Source organism: Erythranthe guttata, chromosome 14, assembly GCF_056151865.1.
Source record: "Erythranthe guttata isolate IM_541 chromosome 14, IM_541, whole genome shotgun sequence".
Lineage (NCBI taxonomy): Eukaryota > Viridiplantae > Streptophyta > Magnoliopsida > Lamiales > Phrymaceae > Erythranthe > Erythranthe guttata.
The window spans coordinates 4,639,085-4,651,637 of record NC_142546.1 but is presented as its reverse complement, the minus strand read 5'-3'; the positions used below and the strand labels follow the sequence as shown (position 1 = coordinate 4,651,637).

General features: G+C 39.2%; 1 protein-coding gene and 1 non-coding gene across 3 annotated transcripts; one reads left to right on the top strand and one right to left on the bottom strand.

Moving 5' to 3' along the window:
- Positions 1 to 7,986: 7,986 nt before the first annotated feature.
- Positions 7,987 to 8,182, bottom strand: LOC148764967 (U2 spliceosomal RNA). Its single transcript, XR_016030015.1, has one exon. It is a non-coding gene; the product is annotated as a U2 spliceosomal RNA (small nuclear RNA).
- A 1,322-nt stretch (positions 8,183 to 9,504) lies between these two features.
- LOC105959832 (Quinone reductase family protein) lies at positions 9,505 to 11,369 on the top strand. 2 transcript variants are annotated; one of them, XM_012983993.2, is made up of 4 exons: positions 9,505 to 9,702; positions 9,801 to 9,894; positions 10,054 to 10,319; positions 11,086 to 11,369. In XM_012983993.2, the coding sequence occupies exons 1-4, from the start codon at positions 9,677 to 9,679 to the stop codon at positions 11,309 to 11,311; spliced, it is 612 nt and encodes a 203-aa protein (XP_012839447.1). In that variant the 5' UTR covers positions 9,505 to 9,676; the 3' UTR covers positions 11,312 to 11,369. The 2 variants fall into 2 exon arrangements, with proteins under 2 accessions (XP_012839447.1, XP_012839454.1); XM_012984000.2 differs by having other exon boundaries at positions 9,511 to 9,691.
- Positions 11,370 to 12,553: the final 1,184 nt, after the last annotated feature.

Below are 12,553 nucleotides of genomic sequence, written 5' to 3'. Positions count from 1 at the left end.
CATAAAATCCTCTCTATAGTTAATGACGTTAACTTTTAACGGAAAAAAGGAGCTTCCGTGCAAAATATAATGAAACACAAGAGAATTTTACGTAAGAAACAAAATATAGGAGAATTTGGCACAAATTTTCCTTAACATGGGATTTATGCTCTTTACCTCATAAAACCATATTATTGCCTCTAGCTCTTTCTTCAAGTTATTCTCCATACAAAAGAGTAAAATTTATTTTCCAGTATCGTTAATAAAAATATTATATAATGAGTTTAAATATATTATTTAATGAGTTTAAATTTATTTTTTAATTAAAATTGAACATTACGGACATATTTGTAATTTTTATAATATGACGGGTTTACCTTCAATTTAAAGTGGGGCTAATACGAATAAGTATTCTAATCTAGGTCCACCCTCAAATCTCTTTTACAAAAAGTGAACACGATGTTCAAAGGTGTGTAAATGACTATAATACCTCATTGATATGCCTAATTGGGCCAACCCAATGGGCCTACAATTTCTTTACCTAATGGGCTACGAGCCCAATATCGAAGACTAATATCACCGAGGCCCAAACACCTTTAAGTAAGGCTTGGGCCCAACAAAGCAAACCCAACCCAATAAACGACATATAAATAGAGGTTTTACTCATTTTATTAAGGTACGTCCTATTAACTGAGCAATACTACAATACGTATTCTCTGGACTATTTCTATGATCAGCACATCTGACTTGAGCGTCGGAGGGGTTTCCGCCGGATCAACCCCCGGCGTAGTTCACGTGTGTTCATTTCGCAGGTACCTCAGGATCATCAAGTTGTCAAGCTACTGATCTGCTTTGCTCTCCCAGTTCTTTTCTACACCACCCCAGGTGATCTAAATATTTTAGCATCATCATTTTGGCGCCGTCTGTGGGAACGATGCAAACCAGATCACGTAGCCAACAAGATCCTCCTGAGGCGTCTGCTCGGAGAGAAAATGACACAGCTAACGACCTCCCACCTTGTGGAGGCTCTGGCTTGCCACCTCCCCCACATCCCATGGATCCGCCTCGCGAGGTTCAGGTGATCCCTCCTCGGGACCCACCACTCGCCGATCCACCACTCCATGCTCCTCGAATGGTTCAAATAACCGAGGATGCGCTTCAACGCATGATAGCAGAAGCTTCAACTCGCGCTGCCACAGAGGCCGAGACCCAATATATCGCCACGATGGGAGCAAATGCTCCCAACGTGATACCAGCACCTGCTCCACATGTGGAGCCACCTATGGCACCACCGCCATCGACTCCCTGGGGGATTACATCTGCCCCCAAAATATTTCGCTCGCCAAGGGTTATCGACTCCCTGGGGGCTTACATCGCCCCCAAAATATTTCGCTCGCCAAGGGTTATCGACTCCGTGGGGGCTTACATCGCCCCCAAAATATTTCGCTCGCCAAGGGTTATCGACTCCCTGGGGACTTACATCGCCCCCAAAATATTTCGCTCGCCAAGGGTTATCGACTCCCTGGGGGCTTACATCGCCCCCAAAATATTTCGTTCGCCAAGGGTTATCGACTCCCTGGGGGCTTATATCTGCTCCCAAAATATTTCGTTCGCCAAGGGTTATCGACTCCCTGGGGGCTCACATCGCCCCCAAAACATTTCATTCGTCATAGCAGGAGCCAACGCTCCTCCTCGTGAGGTCCAATGGCTCCTCAACATGATCAATTTCTACTTACTTCTCGAACGGTTCAGATAACCGAAGAAGACCTTCAGCGTATGATCACGGAAGATTCAACTCGTGCTGCCACTGAATCAGTGGCACCATATATCGCCAAGGTGGGGCATCTCACCCCAGTGGTTCGTGATCGCCTCATCCTAAATGGGGGCTATCCCATCCTAAAGTTGGGCATCTCATCTCAAGGGTGGTACATCCACTTACCTTTCAACCCCAAGGGGTTTCACATCCCATCAAATGTTTCACGTCCCTACTTCAAAAACAGAAAAAGGGTCAAACGCGCACGCGCGAACCAATGGCACAACCGTGCGCATCCACCTTAGACCATAGGTCTCGAGCGCCTCATCCTACAGTGGGCAGTTATCCCCATCCTAAGGTTGGGCATCATCCTAAGTGGATTCACATCCCACCTCAAGGAACGAGGATAATCTCCCTAAAAAAAAAAAATAGAACATCCCCAAGGGGGTGCACATCCCATCTCAAGGAACGAGGATAATCTCCCTACTCAAAAAATAGAACATCCCCAAGGGGGTGCACATCCCATCTCAAAGAACGAGGATAATCTCCCTGCTCAAAAAATAGAACATCCAAAGGGTGAACATCAACCACCAAAAAGAAAAGAAAAAATTGAGGTAAAATCGCGCACGCGAAACCCATGAAAAAGAAGAAGATGAGAAGAAAGAAAAATAAGAAAGAGGAAGAAAAATGAAGAAGATGAAGAAAAAAAAAAAAAAAAAAAAAAAGCAAAGAAGAAGAAAAAAAAGAAGAAAATGAGAAGAAGAAAAGAAAAAAGAAGAAATTTAAAAGAAAAAAAGAAGAAGATGAAAAAATAAGAAGATGAAAAAAGAGAAGAAAGAAGAAGAAAAAAGAAGATGAAAAAATACAAGAACAAGATGAAGAAAAAAGAGAGTAATAGAAGAAGAATTAGAAGAAGAAAGAAAAAAGAAAAAAGAAAAAAGGAGGGAGCCACCCGAGCCGCGCGCGCGAGCTGAGCCAAGCCGCGCGCGCGCGAGAGAACGGAACCGCGCGCGCGAGAGAGCCGAGCCGCGCGCCACCTCACAACAAAAAAAAAAAAAAAAAAAAAAAAAAAAGAAGTGCAGCCAAGCCAAGCCGCGTCCGAGCCGAGCCGCACGCGCGTGAGAGCCGAGCCGAGCCGCGCGCCACCTCAGCAAAAAAAAAAAAAAAAAAAAAAAAAAAAGACATGGAGGCGCGCGTGCACAGCACGCGCGCGTGGCGTACACGCGCCAGACGCGCGCGCGTGCACTGCACGCGCGTCAGCTAAAAAAAAAAAAAAAAAAAAAATCACACGCGCGCGCGCCTCCCAAGGCCACCTTGGAGCGCGCGCTCACACCTAATTGGGCACAACTTTTGGTACTCTCCACCAAATTGCGCGTAGATTTCACCTCGCTTCACCAAATCGCGCGAGAATTTCAACGCGCTCCACCAAATCGCGCGAACTCTTCAACGCGCCTACCAAATCGCGCTCGCTATCGAACGGATAAATAAAAAAAATTATTTCTCCACGCCATGCCAACGATTAACGCAAGACTACAGCATAGATCTACTCTCAATACGATCCGGTACCCCTTTCGACTTGGCTCCCACATCGTCTCGAGAGTGGGGGGCTTGCGAGACAACTTCCACAAGGAGCCAACTCGCTCAGTACTACCACCTGCAGCGAGACAACTCCCACGAGGAGCCAACTCCCTCGGGTCTACGAAACCATAGCGAGTTAACTCCCACGAGGAGAATACTCGCTCTGTCCTATAACCCGTCGCGAGGCAACTCCCACGAGTAGCCAACTCCCTCGGGTCTCAACGCCATAGCGAGATAACTCCCACGAGGAACAAACTCGCTCGGCCCTACACACTCGTTGCGAGACAACTCTCACGAGGAGATAACTCGCTCCGTCCTACAACCCGCAGCGAGACAACTCCCACAAGGAGCCAACTCGCTCGGTACTACGAACCCGCAGCGAGACAACTCCCACGAGGAGCCAACTCGCTCGGTACTACGAACCCTCAGCGAAATAACTCCCACGAGGAGCCAACTCGCTCGACACTACAAATCCGTTGCAAGGCAACTCCCACGTGCAACCACCTCACTCGATAATAAGACTCGATGCGAGACAACTCCCACGAGGAGAGAAATCGCTCAGAGCGACATCAATCCGCACACTCGTCAGTCGTGCGTCATCCAATGATTCTACAACTTCGCTGCGAGACAACTCCCATGAGGAGACAACTCGCCCGAAACTCACTATGTAATCGCAAGCTCAAGTTAGCACGATTACAACCCTAGAAACACTTAGAAATATTATGAGAATCTATATAGCCTGGCCAGCTTGATTACTCAAATTTATCTACTTGTTTTCGACGGGTCCCTCATTAAAACGTGGCCACGGTCCAAACATACTTAAGACCCACGAGGTCTAACAAGGGGCACGACCCCCATAAAAAAATCTTGAGAGTCTGATCCCCTCCTCAAGTACATCACGCACAAGGCTATATGTAAACACATATAAGCAACGCGTCAAAACATCGACAATGTCGAAAAATAACAACTCCCACGTGGAGAATACTAGCTCCGTGCTACTACATTATCGTGAGACAACTTCCACGAGGACATAACTCGATCAACTCTATTACCCCATAGACAACTCCCACGAGGAGATTACTTGATCCGTGCTACTACATTATCGCGAGACAACTCCCACGAGGAGATAACTCGATCAACACTATTACCCCGCGACGAGACAACTCCCACGAGGAGATAATTCGCTACTACATCGTCGCGGGACAAAACCGACGACTCAATTAACTTACATCGCGACGACCTTGTCGCGCTATGCGCCAACGCGCATTCACGCCCCTCCGACACACGCTCCAACGCGTTTTCGCATACCATTAGGCCATGCGCCAACGATCGACTTGTACAATTTTTACTCTCGACACGATTTGAGACCCATTACAACATGGCCCCCACATCGACTCGAGAGTGGGGGGCTTAATGATATGCCTAATTGGGCCAACCCAATGGGCCTACAATTTCTTTACCTAATGGGCTACGAGCCCAATATCGAAGACTAATATCACCGAGGCCCAAACACCTTTAAGTAAGGCTTGGGCCCAACAAAGCAAACCCAACCCAATAAACGACATATAAATAGAGGTTTTACTCATTTTATTAAGGTACGTCCTATTAACTGAGCAATACTACAATACGTATTCTCTGGACTATTTCTATGATCAGCACATCTGACTTGAGCGTCGGAGGGGTTTCCGCCGGATCAACCCCCGGCGTAGTTCACGTGTGTTCATTTCGCAGGTACCTCAGGATCATCAAGTTGTCAAGCTACTGATCTGCTTTGCTCTCCCAGTTCTTTTCTACACCACCCCAGGTGATCTAAATATTTTAGCATCATCACTCATCATATTTTAATATACTTCAATTTCATCAATTTAATCTCAATTTAATCCCAAATTTCACAATTTTATTCAATTTGACCCCAAACCAAATTTTGACCATAACCGCCGTTGACGGCCAGTCTCAAACGTTGATTTTGTTTTTTTTTTTTTTTTTGAAAACATTTTTTCCATCGCCATTGATTTTTTTTTTTTTTCATTTTTTGGCTCCGGTAAAGCAGTAATATTATTGTTGTTGACAGTAAAATTAACTATATTATTGTTTAACACAAATTATTGTTATATTACTATCTAACACAATAATATTAACACAATAAAATCACTATGTTACATAATAAATTATTGTGTAATACAGTAATATGACCGTCAACTACAATAATATTCTTATACTAAACAATAATATTATTACGTTGATCGGTCAACAAAACAAACAAAATAAAAAACAATTAATATTGTTGTGATTGACAATATTATTACCATCAACCACAATAATATTGTAATACTAGACAGTAATATTATTACGTGGACCGGTCAACATAGCAAACAAAATAAAAAAAATCAAAAAATCAATAATATTAATGTGATTAACTGTAATATTAATGTGTTTACAGTAATTTTACTGTCAACCAAAGTACTTTTATTGTCAACAGTCAGCGGCGGACGGGAAAAAAAAAAGTCAATGTCGGTCTCCGGCGGCTTAAAAAAAAGGTCAAGGAAGAACAATATAGTTTACTCAAGCCTTGTTTGCTAGGTTAGATTGACTAAATAGTATGAGTAATTAGTAAGATGTTTCGTTGGTAGAATTCAACATAGCTCAAATCCGCTACTAAAGCTGAAACCCGCAAATAAGGGCTACTACGTCATGAAATTAGTAACACCCATCACCCTGTGATTAGTTTTGTAGGGGGTGATTAAAACGGAAAATTCCATTTTTTCCTTCAAACAATAACTTAATTTTGTAAAATAAAAGACTTAATAGATAATTCATATATAATAACAGAATCTAACAAATGTAATACAACATGTAATCTAAAAAACCAAACATATTATTAACTAATTAATTAGTTGATCAGTATGAATTTAATCCAATCTAATCTATTCTTATATAGGTAAGCAAACGAGGCCTCAATATTTCGTTAATGATATAAATCTTTTGTAAAAAAGTAAACCGTCATGTGTTGAAGTGTTGGGTAATATTAAATTTGAAGAAACATATCCTTAATTTTTCAGTTTACATTTAAACATCTATAAATTGATGCAATTGTGACCAACAAAGTTCTATTAATTTAATAGAATATCAAATTATAGATAAACTATAATTTATATATTAATTAATAACTTATTATTATACGATATTACTATTATTATTATTATTGATCCGGTCAATTTCAACATTTCGGCCTACCATTAAATCCAGCCCAAAGTAAGGCAAAAGCCATGAAAACAAGCTATTGGCGAGAGACAAACAGATGGTAGCAAATAGATGTCAGAGGTCTCGGGCAAAGTAACAGACCAACAGACGACGGGCGGGCATCGAAACGTTAGCCAAACTAGTAGTCTAACAACATTTAATGCATATCCCATCAAATTCACTTCAGGGAATAGTTACTTTTGGCACATGAGACATGAGATAGTAAATGCTATTGAAGAGATTTGGGTTCCAGAGATATTTTTACTGGCAGTGATCGAATGGATTAAACTGAGCCGAAGGAATAACTAAAGTACGTCCCTCTGTCCCCTATAAATACGCAACGCACTAAGCCATACATGGTAACAACACACGCATTATTGGCTAGTATATTCAAGAAGAAACCATAGTTCGTACGTTTAATATTTTTTTTTTATTCTTAATCTAAATACAAAAATAACAAGGGAAAATGAGATATTCCCCCTAGTTTTGAAAATATATATAAGGAGAACCAATATTTTTTTCCGCTTTAGTTAAAAACATAAATTCTGATCTTAATTAGTGTGACCCCCTTAGGCAACTTAAAATACCTGTTTTGCCCTTTAGTTGCCCTTAACCCCCTAACCTTATCTCTTCCTCTTCCACACGCCATTATATCTCTTCCTCTCTCAATATCTCGTCATCTATCCCTCTCTCTAACTTTCTCTCACCAAATTCCAGCGACAAAAGATGGCTCCCAGACCAGCAAAAAAGAAGATGGTCGTCGGCGGAGAGAAGAAGAAGAAGAAGAGCGTGGAAACGTACAAGATCTACATCTTCAAGGTGTTGAAGCAGGTTAACCCACAAACCCTCAACCCTTCAAGAGTCGCTCCCCCTTCGGCTGCTCCTCCGAATTATTCTTTGGGTACTTGTTTATTTGTTTTTATTTTTTTGTGAATGTGGTTTGATCAATCGTTTTGAGTCCTCCCCTGCCGAATTCTGATGTTAAAGTATCTTTCTCCCTATTCCTCTATCTCCTCTCCTCAGTCTGTTTTTTTTTTTGGTGTTTTCTAGTGTAAATTTTAGTTACAGCAAAAAAAGTCGATATTGAAGAAGATGGGCAACAACATGCCAATTAGAGAGAATCAGCTATGTAGACACATATAGTTATATGTAGTCATATACAATCATATCATATATGATTGAGCTACCCTATACAATCGAGAATATACAATATTAAACGGTATATGAAGCAAGAATATGACTATAGTCAAATATAATCATATATAGTCATATATAATCATATATAGTCATATTCGAAATAGTAAACTTTTCGAGAAATAAAATTAGAATTTTAAAAAAAAAAAAAACATTATTTAAAAAAAATGAAAATGCTAAATGCAGTTGGTGGAATGTTGAATGCAGTTTTGATGTAGATTAGGAAAATTAGACTTGATTTGGTGGGGTGCGCCGGGCTTATGCTGTAGTGCAACGCATGAGCGACGCTTGAAAACCCAGACAGCAAGCTGCCTTGATGAGTCTTCCCCCTTAAAAAATAAATTTAATATCGTGTGAGCCAATGGCCCACATATCAGATATTAAACTGATAAGAACAGATACTACACTTGATCTTAGCCAAAAGGCCGAGAAAGGTATGAGAATTCCAGTGTAAGGTTGTCTTCATTTATATTCATTGTCTCTGGGGCTTCTAGCTTCCACAACCGATGTGGGACTAACATAAAACATTATTCTGTTTAGATTATTCTTTCTTCTTCACATTGGCAACTTGTTATTTTCTTCCTTGTATTAATTTACCCAATATCTATAAAATACTGAAACCAAGAATTGTACAACCTCGAGTACAAACACTTCTCATAGAGATATAGTAGTAGAGACTGAAGAAAGAATAATAGCTGACAACCCCAACATAATTCAAGAATGAAAGAAACACACCCTAATTTTGTTTTGCTCTAATCACTCCAATCAAATTACATAATTTGTTTGAACCTGAAATATCAACCCGAACTTGAACACGGGCCCACATTATGATAATTTAAGGGGCTATTACTTTCAGCTAGTGGTGGAGACAACCAGGGGTGGCCCTGGTCAGGGCGAGCAGGGCCCACTTTCCAATGGGGCCCAAAAAATATAGATTTTTTTTATTATTTTATAATTATTTTTCTTTTCTCTTCTTCCAACCCATATTATCTTCATCTCTTAACTTTTTACCCCCCACTTTCCACATTAATTTTTTTGACCCAATCCATTTTTTCATTTATCTCTCTCTATTTTTTTTCACCCAATCTCTTTTATCCTCTTACCCTTTCTCATTTTCATTGTTTTACTCTAATTTAATTTTTATTGCACTCCTATATATTTTTCTACTGTTAGTTTCTACAGTTTAAACTTATTTATTTTTTTCATGTTATTGGTGTTTTTATTTCTCAAAATTAAATTATTTTTGTTAAATTAAAAAACCTTTTTATAATACCCATTTTTATTTAATATATCCATATCTCACACACACACACACACACACACATATATATATATATATATATATATATATAATCGGAATTTAGGGCCTCGATTTTGAGTCTTGTCCAGGGCCTCCAATCACCCAGGACCGGACATGGAGACAACATAGAGTTGGGAGGTAACATAGTTCCCCCAACATTTATTAAATCACGCATAACTCTTTCCTGTCTCCGCCATTTCCCGATACTAATAGTCCGTTAGAATCCTATCGTAATAACGTATCCAATGCATTGTCCCATTAGAGTTTCTAACTATGTTTCAAGGTGGTGAGTGTAATTATCAATACAACAGGAACCTTATAGTTATTTTAGCGTACCTTTCTGATGCGGATGTAATTTACCCTAATTTAAAATTATATTTTCACTTCCGAAATAAATTAGAATATTTACGAAACAGTCCAAAAACCTGATAAAATCGAATTCGGGTGACCCACTCCCATTACTTTCATGGATGTTAGAGGCGGATACTCCAAACTCAGTAAAACTCGTCTTCTTCTTATCTTCTCTTCCTTCCATTTCATTTAAATTTAAACCCCACAAAACGAATTTTCTATCTCTTGATTTAATTTCCTTTGCAACTTCCTTAATTCCAAGTACTTGTGTTAATTAATTAATGGCCATCACCAAGGTGTATATAATGTAATTCAGGCAAAAGCAAACTCTAATTTTTTATTTTATTTAATTTATTTTTAATCTCTTGTTGTGTTGATGATAAGGGTTTTGTTTCGGTGTTGCAGTTATTACTCCCTGTACGGACACGTGGAGAATATGGCAAGAGAAATACAAAGGGGTGCTAACTCAGTTCCTGATGTTGAAGCTACTCTTTGGCAGGTCTATTTTTTTTTTTTTTTTTTGATTTATTGATGGTGGATTGTGCTTATTTAATCTGAATTGATGGGAAAAGGTTACAATTTTGAAATTGGGATTAGTGATTGATTACTGATTAGTTATCAGGGAAATAATTTGATTTGGTTCAAATTTTATAATTAGATACCGGAGACGCTACCTAGTCGGATTTTAGAGAAGATGAAGGCTCCCGAAAAGGCAGATGATGTGGCCGAAATTAGGCCCGAACAGCTGCTCGAGGCGGATGGATTTATATTCGGTTTTCCATCACGTTTCGGTGTGATGGCTGCACAATGCAAAGCATTTTTCGATGCAACCGGAGGAATATGGGCCACCCAAGCTCTTGCCGGTAAGCCCGCCGGAATCTTCTGGAGCACTGGTTTCCATGGCGGTGGTCAGGAACTCACCGCGTAAGTTTTCTCCTCTTCTCTTCATTTTTTGTCGTAACAATAAATTGTTACTTAGAGAGAATCACTTTTTGAACGGATCAAATAAAACTCGTAATTTGGGCTGTGTCTGAATTGTTTGTGTCGTAGTGTTTATAATGATTCTTTCGAACATTCATTTGCTTGCAGTATTGGCTCTGCTTCTTAAACGGGTTTGATTTTACCCGAGTTTACGACAAGCTAGTTCGTTTCGTTATGCACATGCCTAGTTGGTAGAGAATCTACTATCGATCTCACAAGAATGAATTTGATCTAATAATTTCTAACTAGGTGCTATTAAAATGGATATCTGATTTATGGTGCATAGTTAGAGAAAGTTGCACGAGTGCTATTTGATAATTATATCCCATTTATCGGGGAGTTAGATGTTACACCTGGTTATTTACATTGAGTTGATTTGAACCGTAGATTTGATTAAATAACTATCTATTAAGCACGTGCACACATGGGTGTGTGCGTGAGATTATGTGTAGATCTACGATTCAAATCCACCCAGTGTAAATAACCAGATGTAGCATCTAATTTCCCCGATTAATCGGCTTTGCTTCTTGATTGACCTATAATTCTACTGGATAAGAAGGGCAAGTAAGTACCGTAAACAAGCAATAATATTTCCGTTCGATATCATAATCTTTCTCCAACACTAGTTTAGGATGTCGGATGATTCCTTAATACGGAGTCCGTTTTAAATTATTCGTTAAAATCCTCTTATCGATGCTTATGTGTGCAGATTGACAGCGATAACACAGCTGGCACATCACGGAATGATATACGTCCCGTTGGGATATACATTCGGAAGTGGAATGTACGAGATGGAACAAGTGAAGGGTGGTTCTCCTTACGGTGCTGGCACTTATGCCGCTGACGGCTCACGTCAGCCGACGCAGCTCGAACTTGACCAAGCGTTTCATCAGGGTAAGTACGTTGCCCAAATTACGAAAAAACTCAAGATTTAGAAATCTTGTGTACTATAACATTTCATGCACATAATAAATAAGTGGGATTATGGGGAAATTATACTTGCGTTTATATGTTCGAAAAATTGAGCTTTATTTAACAGCCTTGTATAGAGGTTCACGGTCTATCTTAATTATTTTCTCGATGCAACGAAATAATGGTATAAATAATAAGTATTTTCTTAAGGAGGATAATGATTGGTTCCGACTCGAACCCATGGCCAGTTAGGAAATATACCATCACAATTCAACGAAGGTAAAGAAACGGATCATTGGCTGCAATGAGAGTTAAAATTTGAGAATTCAATTATGGAGGTTCTGCTTTCTCTATTTATCGTATGTTAGAATTACAAAGTAATATACTAGAAGATTGGTGTCATATTTGTTCACGATTGGTATAACTAAGTGTAATCAAACCACACATTTGAAGAATACGCATAGCTAACAACAAATCAACAAAAATATTATACGAAAAATATAATTACACGACGTTGATGCATAGATGAACTCTAACTTAGAAACATAAATAATCAAAGAAAAACACTTTTCATTTGTAGACTTGTTAAGGTTTTCATCAATGTCTTTACTCAAATCCAATTTGAATTTGAATTTGAATTTTTTTTCATGTAAAACTATTTTGGAAGGCAAAGAGGTTTTGTTGTAAAACTCTTCTAGTTTATCCCATAATTATTTTGCAGAAATATGCTTCCCTAGTTTTAGGGTAAATTACAACCACCCACCTGAGGTATGGTCAAATTATGAAAATTCCCCTTCTGTTTTGGTAATTACAACTACCCCACTCAACTATAAATCTTCTTACACGTTCACCCTTGCTGTTTCAAATTTAGTGGGATCTTCTTGATTATATGGAATATTACCATTTTTGTAGCCGTTTGAACCCATTCGAGCTCTACATTTTGAAGCAAAATGATCATAAAATGTGTTTTTTTGGCTATTATATATCGAATTGTGGTGAATCAGAAACTGTATTTTTACACAAAATGAGTACAAACTAGAGCACATTCCACGGAATCTAAATGATTATGTTGAATTTGACACCATAAGGGTGGAGGTGTAAAAAGATTCATAGTTGAAGGGGGTAAATGTAATTATTCAAACAAGAGGGGGATCTTCGTAATTTGACCATATCTCAGGGGTGGTTGTAATTTACCCCTAGTTTTATAATCCCAGAGTCAGATAAATTCAGAATAATCAGGGAATAAACAAGTTCATCAAATACAA